Source organism: Aspergillus pseudodeflectus (genome assembly GCF_044049435.1).
Source record: "Aspergillus pseudodeflectus strain CBS 756.74 chromosome Unknown BJX68scaffold_24, whole genome shotgun sequence".
In the NCBI taxonomy this organism is placed as follows: domain Eukaryota; kingdom Fungi; phylum Ascomycota; class Eurotiomycetes; order Eurotiales; family Aspergillaceae; genus Aspergillus; species Aspergillus pseudodeflectus.
The window spans coordinates 495214-507577 of NW_027263800.1; the positions used below are offsets into that span (position 1 = coordinate 495214).

At 50.5% G+C, this 12364-nt stretch overlaps 4 protein-coding genes across 4 annotated transcripts; 1 reads left to right on the top strand and 3 right to left on the bottom strand.

Moving 5' to 3' along the window:
• Nucleotides 1-695: 695 nt before the first annotated feature.
• On the bottom strand, nucleotides 696-2947 carry BJX68DRAFT_238280 (ankyrin repeat-containing domain protein). Its single transcript, XM_071040325.1, has one exon. The coding sequence runs from the start codon at nucleotides 2707-2709 to the stop codon at nucleotides 844-846; it is 1866 nt and encodes a 621-aa protein (XP_070898648.1). The 5' UTR covers nucleotides 2710-2947; the 3' UTR covers nucleotides 696-843.
• Nucleotides 2948-3659: 712 nt separating this feature from the next.
• Nucleotides 3660-5125, bottom strand: BJX68DRAFT_99398 (DUF3425 domain-containing protein). Its single transcript, XM_071050157.1, has 2 exons — nucleotides 4813-5125; nucleotides 3660-4739 (listed from the first exon to the last, which is right to left on the bottom strand). Exons 1-2 carry the CDS (start codon nucleotides 4934-4936, stop codon nucleotides 3832-3834), a joined length of 1032 nt encoding a protein of 343 aa, XP_070898649.1. The 5' UTR covers nucleotides 4937-5125; the 3' UTR covers nucleotides 3660-3831.
• On the top strand, nucleotides 4988-6527 carry BJX68DRAFT_99395 (NADP-dependent oxidoreductase domain-containing protein). The gene has a single exon (XM_071050156.1). It carries the CDS (start codon nucleotides 5316-5318, stop codon nucleotides 6480-6482), a length of 1167 nt encoding a protein of 388 aa, XP_070898650.1. The 5' UTR covers nucleotides 4988-5315; the 3' UTR covers nucleotides 6483-6527.
• A 3820-nt stretch (nucleotides 6528-10347) lies between these two features.
• Nucleotides 10348-11914, bottom strand: BJX68DRAFT_267456 (ankyrin repeat domain-containing protein; the record flags this gene model as incomplete). Its single annotated transcript, XM_071045820.1, has 2 exons — nucleotides 10348-11031; nucleotides 11090-11914. 2 exons carry the CDS (start codon nucleotides 11912-11914, stop codon nucleotides 10348-10350), a joined length of 1509 nt encoding a protein of 502 aa, XP_070898651.1.
• Between the last annotated feature and the right edge of the window lie 450 nt (nucleotides 11915-12364).

Below are 12364 nucleotides of genomic sequence, written 5' to 3' on the forward strand. Positions count from 1 at the left end.
CACAACTGAAACCTCATATCCATTTCCAAGCTTCTAGGCCGTCATTGCATTGCATCAGAAACAACATCTGCGAAACCATCCTCAGAATCACTGTCTCCGAAAACAAAACCAAGATGGCAGCTCGCCCCGATCCACGCACTCCGCCAACTACTGTAAGTTGACAGCCATGTCCCCTCACAGGCGAGCTCCGTATATGTAATGCTGACAATGGATTATTAGTACATGGACGTCTCCGGAATTGCCTTGGCAATTCAAGACCTAATCAAGGGGCCCTCGAAGAACAAACCAGAAGGGGACGTTAATGGGTATGGAATGGCATCCTAAATTGGGTATTTGACCCAGTTGAGGGTTATGCCACCACACCCCAAGATGAGCACACGGGGTTTGCGGGCAAGAAGGGCTTCTCCGATTTCCACACCAAGCAGAGGCATGAGGATGGGCGGCGTTGCTGCTTCTTGATTACTCAATGCAAGAGGATTTCGAGCCAGAATGCGGACGGGACCTGGGTAGAAGGGGCTCAACAGCTCCAAGAGTACCTGGAGATGGAACACGGGGAAAGGGCGACCAGGGACCGAAGCCCGGTATATGGAATTCCAGCCATCGGAAGGCGACTGAGGTTTTTTTGATACCGTGATCAGACGGGCAGCATAGAGTCGTGGCGGCCCGGTCCTCAATGGGTGGCAAGCCCAGACGGAGGTGATAACAAGAGGGGGTTTTATGACCTTATTGCGCATGCCAGCTGTGTGCAGGCGGCGTTGAGATTTATCTTAACCCACCACTGATACCTGCCGTTCATGGTGTTGGGGTAATGAGCTGCGGATTTGTAATTAAACTAACGTCCTGTCATAGGAGAAAGCTGCCTCCTTTAAAAACCTTTTCAATCGCAACTTTGCACTCGTCACAGCCTGGATGAAGACTTTCCTCTCTCCTTACAAGATACTTTATGGCGTCTTCCCGCTCCTCGCCACGCAGCCAGCGTTCAGTAGCGACATAATGAATCGGCGGTCTGCCCTCATTGTCTGGAAGAGAAAGATCGACCCCAAGCTCAGCAAGATATGCCAACGACTCTTCAGATACGCAGGGCTTTATCGCCAAGTGGGCAAGTGTCTGTCCCATATCATTAGCGGCATTGGGATCGAAGCCGGCATCACCAAGCAGTTTTATCGTCGAGGAATGCAATGTGGTTTGACCGGGGCGGTCTGAGCTTGGAGTTGGAACGTCTGGTGAGAGCGACTGGGCGATGAGCTGGATGAAGTTTTCGAGTTGTTCTACCATGATGGCTTTGTGAAGCACGGTGTTCCCTTCTGCATCTCGAAGTCGCCAGTCGGCACTATGGTTGAGGACGTACTTGACTAGTTTGAATCTAGCTTCTTCATGCTCATCCTCCCAGGTGCAGAGCTTGTGTAGGCACGTTTCCCCATCCTGATTCTGCGCGTTGACATTGCCGCCCGCGTCGATGACATAGGTGACGGTGTCATTGATATCCCGATCAGGTCGATGCGCACCATAGTAATGACAGGTTTCTATCATCAACTGTGATGCAGAAGCGAGCTCGATTCTGACCTTTCCTTGCTTGTAGAGCTTGCAAATAATGCGAACAGTCCCGGGGTAAGCTTCACGGACAGATGTTTCGAATCCGTCCTGGATGGCCCATGTCGATGGCCAAAAGTCTGGCGGGGTTTTCATCCCAGTAATAACAGCCACGAGCTTGGGGCACCGGCCTCTAATAGCAATGTCAAATGGTGTAGTATTCTCGGCTCCCCCACCAGGGTTGCTCTGTGCTATGGGATTCGCCCCGTAATTCAGAAGAAGCTCGATAGTTGGTATGTTCCATGTGTACATTGCGTAATGCAGTATTGTGTACCCAGGCACAGAGGTGAAGGATACACCCCGAGGCCACTTTTCCGGAACCTCGTTGAGGGGGCCAATAGGCTCATTTATGTCATAGCCACGGGAATCGGATTTCAGTGCATTCAAGAGGATCTTGGTTGCCTCGTCATGTGTGTATATAACACTGTGGACGACAGGTATATGACCGTACTTATTAGTGGCCAATACATCAGCCCCATTCGCAACAAGGATTCCCACTAAACCGAAATTCCCCGCGCGACTCGCATAGTGCAATGCCGTATGTCCATCCGGTGCACACTCAGAGAGATCTCCTCCAGCAACTTGGATAGCCGCAACTAGTAGCTTCATAAAAGCCTCCGAGGCGCCGTCGTCAACATAAGCTAGTATGGGGCGCCCGTTCACTGGAGTGAGGATATCGGCCCCTGCATCAATAAGCCTGGTGGCAGTACCCTCTTGATTCTCGCGGAGAGCCTCATGAAGTGGGGTCAGTCCATCATAGTCTCTTACGGAGACATCAACGCCTTTGGCTAGAAGAATGTCAAGCAGGTAGGTGTTCCCATGCTGGCTCAGCTCGTGAAGTATATGTCGTCCATTGTAGCGTCGTGTCGCAAGAAGCTTGTCCGCGCGCTTGCCAAAATAATCGGCAATGAATTGAGATTGCAATTGTGGAATGTGGCCCCGGAGGTGTGGGGTTGGAGAAATGGCATCTGTGAAGAACAGGGTATCATAAATTCGCGGGGTTCCGACCCAAGCAAAGGTTGTCGACGTGCGGACTAGTCGTGTGAGGTCTGGCAGAGGAAGATGCTCGCATAGCTCAATAAGGATCTCTAGAGGAAGTGACGAGAGGGTTTGTGGCATCTTTGCTTAAGATGCAGAGTGTCCGAGGTAAAGGTGAGCCAAGAAGGAGAATAGAAGCCGCATCCGTGGGAATAATCCAACTCGTATTCGCTTCCCCTTCCTCCTCCATCATTCTTGGCGGCTAGAAGCATTTGTGGGTTAGTGCAAGTATTCATGCCGGCTTGATGACTCTGGCTCGTAGGATCGACGGTAAGAAGGCTTCTATGAGACATGTCAATACCTTTCAGGAGGGCGGGCAACAGCCTTTTAAAAATTACACCTGCTAGCAGTCATCCAGGGGCAAAGGTCCGACCGTCATGGATGCGCATCTATCGCTCCAGCTTCCTCTGCGCTTGCCCGTGTCCGGTTAGCTTATGTACCTTACTGGTTAGCTTTAGATGACCTTTTTGCTTCCACCAGCTCTCCATTCACCAACACTCGACATTATTCTTCCCAGGTATCACGACGTCGTCTCAATCAGCAACTTTGCTTATCAATCATCCCGTATCATGTGTTTATTCGTTCTCGAGGCGCCTCCTTCCGCTGATCAGAACATTTACTACGGAGAGCGAAGACACGCGTTGATCAGCAACACGAGCAGCATAACCGGAAATCAACACCGTTAGATTTACTTCGCGCTCACCACCCCAGGTTTCTTCAACCGGCTGATCTCGACGGTCTCCGGACTGCTTCCTGCTGCTCAGGCCCTCATCGCTGGGCGTTTGGACGCCCTTCTCAACCATTTGTGAGACGTGCAGTATGATAACCATTCTCTGCAGTGCAGCGGTTGTGTGCGTCATGATACAGCCGGAACTCGTTCTTGCTCCATGTATCTAGCACTCTTTCAGGCAAACCTTATCGCAGTGACTATAGTCATGGCCGTTGATTCCCATATGCAGACCCAGCGCGAAGCTCGCCGGACTCCCTACGGATGTCCAAATGGCAAAAATCAGTTACTGGTTGGGAAGGGTCAACCGGCGTTATTCACAGATAATAGGCATGGGTATGCCATTCAACGAAGAGTGAAAACTCCGTAACCGTCTACAAGCGGGATTATCGAGCCAGTTTATGCATGGAACAAAACAATGGGTACTCGTCTATAATCTAACACGAGGTAATATCTTGGCTGGGTACTCGTTTGCCTTACTGACTATATGCAACTGACTTCGAAAATAACGGTCCCAGTCCTCGTTTTTCCCGCCAATGATTCGTTGACCGCATCAGCTCCACGCAGCCTCGCACAAGCCATCCCCACTTGCATAAAAACCCTTCGGTCACTTCCCAGTTTGCTAGATCAGCAGGCTCACCCCAAACGATCAACCCATGCGGTCCCGTCGAGTTGCCGTCCCAATACCCCATGATGTCAACACATAACTCCTCGTCGTCCCATTCATTTCCCCGCTGAATCAGGTTATCCCGCATTACAGGGCATGGAAATAGGTCAATCCAGGTATGGTGAACACTGGTACGCTGGAGGTGTGTTGGCTGCAATTTCTCTGGAAGCGCAGGAGGCTCGAAGCCTGGTGGCGGCGGTGGGGGGCCCGCCACGAAGAATGGAGATATCGAGTCATCTTCCATCCATTCCCAAGTGATTCCAAGAATGACCATATGGGCGACAAACGCGCGATATACATTGACTCTAGTTAGGGAGAGGAGATGGTCTGCGCTCGGGCAATTCAGCTGATAACTGTTGTGGAATTGGGCTACCTTGCGCAGCAAGATCGCTTTTTTTTCGGGGTCGTGGGTCTTGAGGCATAGACTGCTGACTTTTGCAGAGTGACTGGCCATGAATGTGGATAGCGCTGCTTTATTGGCGTCTGAGGACTGATTGGTCTCTGCAGAGAGAGTGTGACGTGATTCGGTAAGCAGGCCGAGCGTTGATTCGAGCCTCTTAACTTGTTCCGGTAGAGACTCGGAGATCCTTTGAGGCTGATGTGTTGGCTCCAATAACAAGAAAGGAACAGCCGCCATAGGCTGTACCTGCGCCGAGTACCATTGCGGTAGGTATGAGCCGACACCTGCATGGCCCTGTGCATACCGTGTCCGAAGGCCTAATCGAATACGTCAATACAACACCTCTTTCGGGCATCAAAAAGCCTTGTGGGTTCTCTACAGAGGACTTACGGTGGGCTCTTTGATTCACCCGATTCTGACGCCTTCGTCGCTCCTTCGCATCCCACACACCGTACCAGTCATCTGCCGGTGGTCTTTCGGAACCTGCTGCTTGCGGGACTTGATCTGGTCTCATGGTGGGCGATGATGAAGCTGAAAGTGAGGGAAAGATGGACCTAGACGGAATTAAATGCTGACCGCTAGCGGAGTTTGTTGCGGTTCCATGGAACTGCTTAGAGTGGCCAAGAACTTGGACAAAGGGGTTTCCAACGTCCAACGATAAGCGACGAATGGATCAACGTCATGGAGGTGGTCTCTCGCACTAATTGCTGACCGCTAGCGCTTTAGCGCGTACTCTAAATCCGTCGAGACCCACCCGGTCTCGTCTATGTCACTGTCTTCCTGAGCGGAATCTATGTTGACTGTTGCGTCACTACTACCGAAGGGTTGTCTATATATACTAGCATTCGGAATGCAGATTGAACCCTCAGAAAGAATACTTGATCAGCACCACCATGTCTACCCCTCAGCAGTCTCAGGCTCCCCACCGGAGCCTGGCGACCTATCGCCAACTCGCGCCCTCGGCATCTGTCAGAGTGTCGAACCTGTGCTTAGGCGCCATGACATTCGGCCTCGCACACCAAGAGAGATATGGCGAGATGACGAAAGAGACCGCATTTGCCATCATGGACCACTACTACGACAACGGAGGCAACTTCATCGACACAGCCAACGTCTACCACGAAGGCCAGTCGGAGCAATGGCTCGGCGAATGGATGGCAAAGCGAAAGATCCGCGACCAAATTGTCCTCGCAACCAAATACACCAATGCTTCATCAAGCGGTAGTAAGGACCCGAACGAGATCCGCGCCAACTATGTCGGCACAGGCACAAAGTCCATGCGGCTCTCTCTCGAGCGCTCGCTCGCCAACCTCCAGACTTCATACATTGACTTGTTCTACGTGCACTACTGGGACTATACCACCTCTATCCCGGAACTCATGCACGCGCTTAATGATCTCGTCTCTTCGGGCAAAGTAAACTACCTCGGCATTTCCGACGCCCCCGTCTGGGTCGTGACCAAGGCCAACCAGTACGCTCGAGACCATGGTCTACGCCAGTTCGTCGTCTACCAGGGGATGTGGAACGCCGCAATGCGTGACTTTGAGAGGGACATCATCCCCATGGCCCTCGACGAAGGCATGGGACTCTGTCCCTACGGAGTCCTCAACCAAGGCCGGTTCCAAACGGCCGAAGGCTACAAGGAGCGCGAGAAACACAACCCCGGCCGAAACTTCATCCCCCTCTCCGAGCGAGACAAGCAGGTCTCTGCTAAGCTGGAGGCTCTCTCAAAGAAGACAGGCCACTCGCTATTCAACATCGCACTCGCCTACGTCCTCCACAAATCGCCCTATGTCTTCCCCATTATTGGTGCTCGCGTCGTTGATCATCTTGAGAAGAACATCTCCGCTCTGGATGTCCGGCTGAGTGAAGAGGATATGGCGGAGATTGAGTCCGCGTATGATTTTGACCATGGGTTCCCGCACACCTTCCTCAGCGGGACGCTGTTCGATGGCTCGAAACCACGTGGGGTAACCGGGGCCTGTGATGTGATGTTCAATAATATGGGGAATCCTAGATTTGAGTGGATGGATACGCCAAAGTCTATTAGCCTTCGATAGACTAGATTTTAGTGAGGAATTGAAGAAACTAATAACTGTGCAGAATCAGTGCAGCTGCATTGCGTTTTGGTGAGATATGAGTAATCATCTAGTGTGTGAGTGTTTGATCGCGTGTCTAAGTAGCTACTAAAAACCTAATAGCACCGCAGATAGATTCACCGGGGGCTCATCATACCCTGCGTCTAGGGTGCCGATTGCAACATGGCAAAAGGCAATTCGGATTTGAACCCTAAAGATGTGTCTACTAGGGCAAGTACCTAGATTAGATGGCCCGTCATTTTCCCCAGGCAAGCCGTTGCTCTTTCTACTTTATAGATTAAGGCTAACTCTCATCGTATTAAGCCTTCTTCTGGAACAGTCCCAAAATACCCCTATTGCCATACGCGGCCGCAACATCCTAGACACATGGCACACAGAAGTCAGCAAACCACAAATCCATTTGATATCTGATGTAAACAAAGTAGCAAAACTCACCATAGCAGTCCTCGACCCCCGATCCTCCAAAGACGGATCCAATCCCAATCCCAGAAGATACTTGAAGCATTTAACAACCTTCTTTCCATCCGTCCTACATAGCCCCCAAGGAAGCGGGATGCTTTTGTACTCGTCCGTTGGGGCTCGAGCCAGGATATTCAGGAGGGTTTCACCAGCGCTGTTAGTTGCGAAGAGGTCTGCGCCTAGATTTTGGAAGATTTGGATCCCCTCGGGATTGCCAAGGGAGATGTATTTCATGACTGGGGTTTCACGGGCGTTGTTCCTTGCGTTGATGGTGTGGCCTAGGGCAAGGGCATGATTAAGATTCTCCTCTCCGAGTTTGGACATTGCTGCCGCGGCGTAGCGTGCTATTATGTTTCCTTCTGGGTCTGGTTCTGTTGCGCTGGCGCCGAGTGCTAGGAGTCGTTAGATCAGGTCTGTCCGTTGGCATTGGACTGCAAGGCAAAATGGTATGAAGCCCGCGTTGTTCTTCTGGTTTAGTAGGGTAGGGCACTTTTCAATTATTATTATAATCAAGTCAGCCATATGCTCGCGCGCCCAGGAGGCATGCTGGTGGATCAGCAGATGGGCTGCCGTGTTTCCCTCCCCGTCCAAGGCGGACACGTCGGCTCCCATGTCACACAGCTTGCGGACAAGACGGCTTCGCGATCTCGCAGGCCGGATGTTGATCAGCTCGTCTGAGTCACCGTGTGCGCAGGCAGCTAGAAGCATGGTCTCTGCCATATCCATCGCGGTGCTCGAGGTCAAGGTCCGGGACAGCAAGGAGGGGAGGTACATGTGCTTGGTGGCAAAGGCAGTAGTGTATAATAGTCATGTTCCCATCAATAGACATCAACAGGTCAGCGCTGTACTCAAGCAGAGCCTGAATCACCCCATCAGCTCCAGATTTAGGCTCGTTATCTTTGTCAAGGGATGCACCACTGAGCGCAGCTTAGTAGAGCAGCGGGGACCGTAGACTTTGCTAAGATATGCCACTCCGCCATATAGGAACCATGTTTCCCTTATCATCATATATGGCCGATATATCCTCGCGGAAAGGCTTGTTAGGGTCAACACCTGTCTCAAGGATTGCACGCACCAAATCCTCATCACCCTTATAGACGGCACTATAGTAGACCGAGGAGGTTACCAGCTCCAAAGTCAGCACCGTGCTGGAGCAGCAGCCGCGTTATTCTGGTATCTCCAATAGCGAGATTGAGCGGTGTATGTCCATGATTGTCCAGTAGATTAGTGTCTGCTCTCAGGTCCAGCAATGTCTGGACTGTTTCCAAGTATCGGTAATCTGCCCTCACCGCAACATGGAGCGGAGTGCCCCGGTCATTCATTTTATTCACATCTGCTCCGTGTTGCGCCAGATATCTAATAGCTACAGACCGCCACCAGTGAGAGCCATCTGGGAGGTCATGAAGCCCTATTCGAGAGATTGAAGGGCGTTCTGCCGTGAGATATTCAGTTAGCTCAGTTAGCATTGAAGGTCCGAAGTATGGAAGATGGGTATATACCGCGTATCTTCCTCGCTGCCACTGTCAGCCTGAATGATTACGGATCACGAGGCTGCTTGTCAGGCATAAGGACTGATTCTTTGGACTGGTCTGTATTGTCGCCGCTGCAACCTAGCTTCTAGGAAAGGCAGACAAACTCCTGGCGCACAAGGGTATCCAAGAACCTAGAGGTCCATCTATCTTGCTTGTTCAAAGTATATCCTTAATCAGCAATTTCCTCTAGTTAACACATCATAAGCTCTGACCTTGTGGAGCTGCTTGCATATTTTGAGCAAGTCATGCTCCAGTAATCATTTCTCAATAATCTCATCCACAACGGACACGGCAGGTCTGTGTCGAGCTACAAACTCCACGTACGGGCCGAGCACAATATCTGGCCCACCAAGTTGCTCCTGTTCTGAGACATTCAGCATGCTAAGGAGTGTGATAACCATTCATCTGCTCTATTGTGCAGCGCTACCTGCAATGGAGTTTTTCCAGCCTTGTTGCACGCAGTGACATCTGCTCCATGTTGACAGAGAAGATGAATAATGTTACCAATATGTGGTCCTTTGATGTCCGCGGCGCGGTATTGGAAGCTCAGGGTTTCAAGGAGCTTGAGCGGTATAGAAATATTGAACTCTCCACAAGCATGCAGTGGCGTGTAGACATTGTCATTAACCATGTGAATATCCGCACCTGCTTCTAACAGCACGACATGGCGGCGAAATGGACTGGATATTTGCCTTGGTTGTCTGCGACATGTATCATGGCCTTGATTTCCGGTTCAGAGAACACACTCAGAAGATAGGCGGGTAAAAAAATGGAGCTTGAGATCTTAAAGCAATACATGGAGGCAATATGCAGCAGCGTTCTTCCCTGGTGATCCTGCCCTGTGATAGGTGTCTTTCTATCAAGTAAAAGCTGAAGAGCTCATTTAATTTCAAGGGAAGTATATCTAAAGAGATTTCTCATCAGGAGGTGATATATGGTCTCTCCACAACAATTAACATGAGCGGGGTCCACTCCTACATCTAAGAGAAAATCCACGATTTCATCTTCAAGCGGGTAGTCGCCATATACCAGGTGTAAAGCATTATTACCTTCATCATCAACTGTGTTCTGGTTCGCGCCCAGATCCAGTACATATTGAAGCTCTGTTTCGTCCACGGTGCCCTCTTATCACCATGTGTAGCCACCACGTCCGGCCCTTGTAGTCTCTCGCTTCAATATCTGCCCCAGCTGTAATAAGGATACATCCAGTGTCTTGGTCTTTAGAATTGCTCACAAGGTGTAGTAGCATTTGGCCATCATGATTCCTGCTGTTAATATCCACCCCTTTCTCCTTAAGAAAGTCCAACAGAACCTTTAGACGATCACTTGGCCAGTACGGCCATCAATCAGAACATTCCAGTATGTCAGGACGGGGAGAACAGCTTCAATCTCATATATCTCATCCAAGTAGGGCAAACATGTATGAAGAGGTGTCTGCCCGTCTGAGTACCAAACAGCCCCTCATGTGGCACCATACTTGAGCATAGCAGTCGATATTAGCTCTGTTTCTGTCAAAAATATGTGAAAATGTAAAGGCGTAATTCCGTTCCCGTCTTTTGCATGCACATCTGCCCCACGATTGAGAAGCTTCTCAACAACGGAAATACTGTTCGACACACAATAATGTAGTGCTGTCCAGCGGTTTTCATCCCTAGAACTTATATCGCACCTGATTTAAAAGCCAAGTCAAAAGCCTTATCAACAGTATCCGGTGGCAGGTATTTTCTCGACGGACATCTAGCTCCGAGGCAAAGCGCAAAAAGAAGGGAGCTGGGTTTGACCAATCTGCCGTGGTAGGGATTATTTCAATCAGATTTATCACTAGAAGGCTTTCATTAAAAGTTGGGGTCTGCGCCTTTGCTAATAAGCAGTTCTATAGTCTCCAAGTTCAACATGCAGGCTGCTCTCAACATAAGATCTCTACCAAAGTCAGACTTAAAATCAAGGTCTGCAGCATCAACAAGATATCTGATAAGGGCTCTGCGGCCGTAGTTTACTGCCGCACGAAGAGAGCGCTTGCGGTCATTCTCAGTCAAATGCGGCAGCATCACACGAATAGACTCAATGCACCCGTTCCGAGATGCCTCGCCCAGAGAAGTACTGCCGGCTAGTGATTCATCATTCAAGTGCTTCAAACTTGGAGGTTTCTTTGTCATAGGCGTGATGGGGCTCACTCCGGCATCGATCAGAACCTGGACTGTGGCGTGATGGTCCCGTCTGGCGGCATGATGTAGAGCATTGAGGCCCCTATCATCTGACTCATCTGGGGATGCACCAAACTCCATCAGGCGGACAACAGTATTAGCGTGCCCTTCAGTTGCGGCCATGACGAGAGCACTCTGTCCCCCTCCAGTCCAGCCGTTCAGGTCTTGCCCAGGGGTCAGCATCGCAGTCAAAGCGCTCGTCATCCCAGCCCAGGGTGCAATGTGAAACGGAGATAGTGACTCGCGAGCATAAGGCGGCTGTTTGACCGCGTCGATCCAGGCGAGGAAGGCCTGATTATCAGACCTCATAAACGACTTCAACGTGGTCAGTACTTCTTCGCTCAACTCCGCCGGTTTCCGGGCGTGGTAATACCACCCATGCAGAGCATAAGCCAGAAAAGGATACTGTAATTGAAATGCCCCTTTGAGCTTGTATATCGAGCTTATGGTATATGTCTGTCGGAGGACCCTCCTCATCGAACGATTCTGGATCAATAAACTCCCAAGAAGACAGAGGTCCAGAGAGTAAATATCTGACGCATATAATGGTCATGAGCTCGTTTGCTTCGTGCGGATCAATTACTGGAAACACGCCGTCACGAACTACCCGCTCAGTATCAGTCAAAAATTCGGCAAAGGGATGATGTATGATAGACACCGTCTCATCTTCCAGAATCTCCAAAAGGGGACCGCAGGACATCCGAGTCATATTTTTGGTATCGCCATGTCGAGCCCTGTCCTCATTCTTGTTCAAAAAGTCCAGTACCGTGGCAATTTCTAGTAGGCGCAATGGGCGAGAGGCATGGGCCACAAGCTGAAGGATCAATAGCTGTCGCTCTTGCGGCACACCAGCTACTTTCGAGTGGTCATGTAGCATTTGCGAGTACATAGTCTCCATGCTAGCAGGAAGAGACAAAAGCGCATTCTCAACGGAGGCTCTGTCGACGGTCTCTTGCTTGTGCTGGTCCAAAAGCTCATTCAGCATCAGCCTTGCATAGAGAAAAGAGGGTTGCACACGATCTTCTATCGACTTCCTGATTGTCTCCCTGGTAACATCGCTGATGTCTGAAGCCTGACGTAAACGGTGTTGAATAAACAAGGAGATATCTCTGTTAGTCTGTCGGTCCTCAAGCCTCAACTGGAGGACTGAAGGTGTGTTTAACACCTTTTGAATCAGAGGTAACGGCCTGCTCGTCATGACGACCTTTACAGCTTGAGGGCGCATCTGGCCCAGATCAACAAGCCGACGAAGAAGGAAATCAGTCTGCTCGCAATTAAGTTCATCAATCGCGTCCACAACACAGTAGACCCCGTCAAGTAAACCAAACGAGTCCAAAACACACTACCACAACTCATCAAAGGAGAACGTCCTCGCATCACGGTGCTGCTTGATCCAGGTGTGGACCTGAGTTCGCAAATGCGTCAAGTACCCGTCCAACTGACTCATCCAATCCCGCACAAAGGACTGAACATCATGGTTCGCAGCGACAATCTGGCGAAAAACAGAAGAAAAGGACTGGAGTGTTGCCCTCGGTATCTTGGAAATGTGAAATCAACCGGGCAGCCACGACGCTCTTTCCTGCGCCCGCGATCGCCTTCACCCAGAGGGCGCCATATTTGGCCTCGTCGTGCCATTGTTTATACTGCT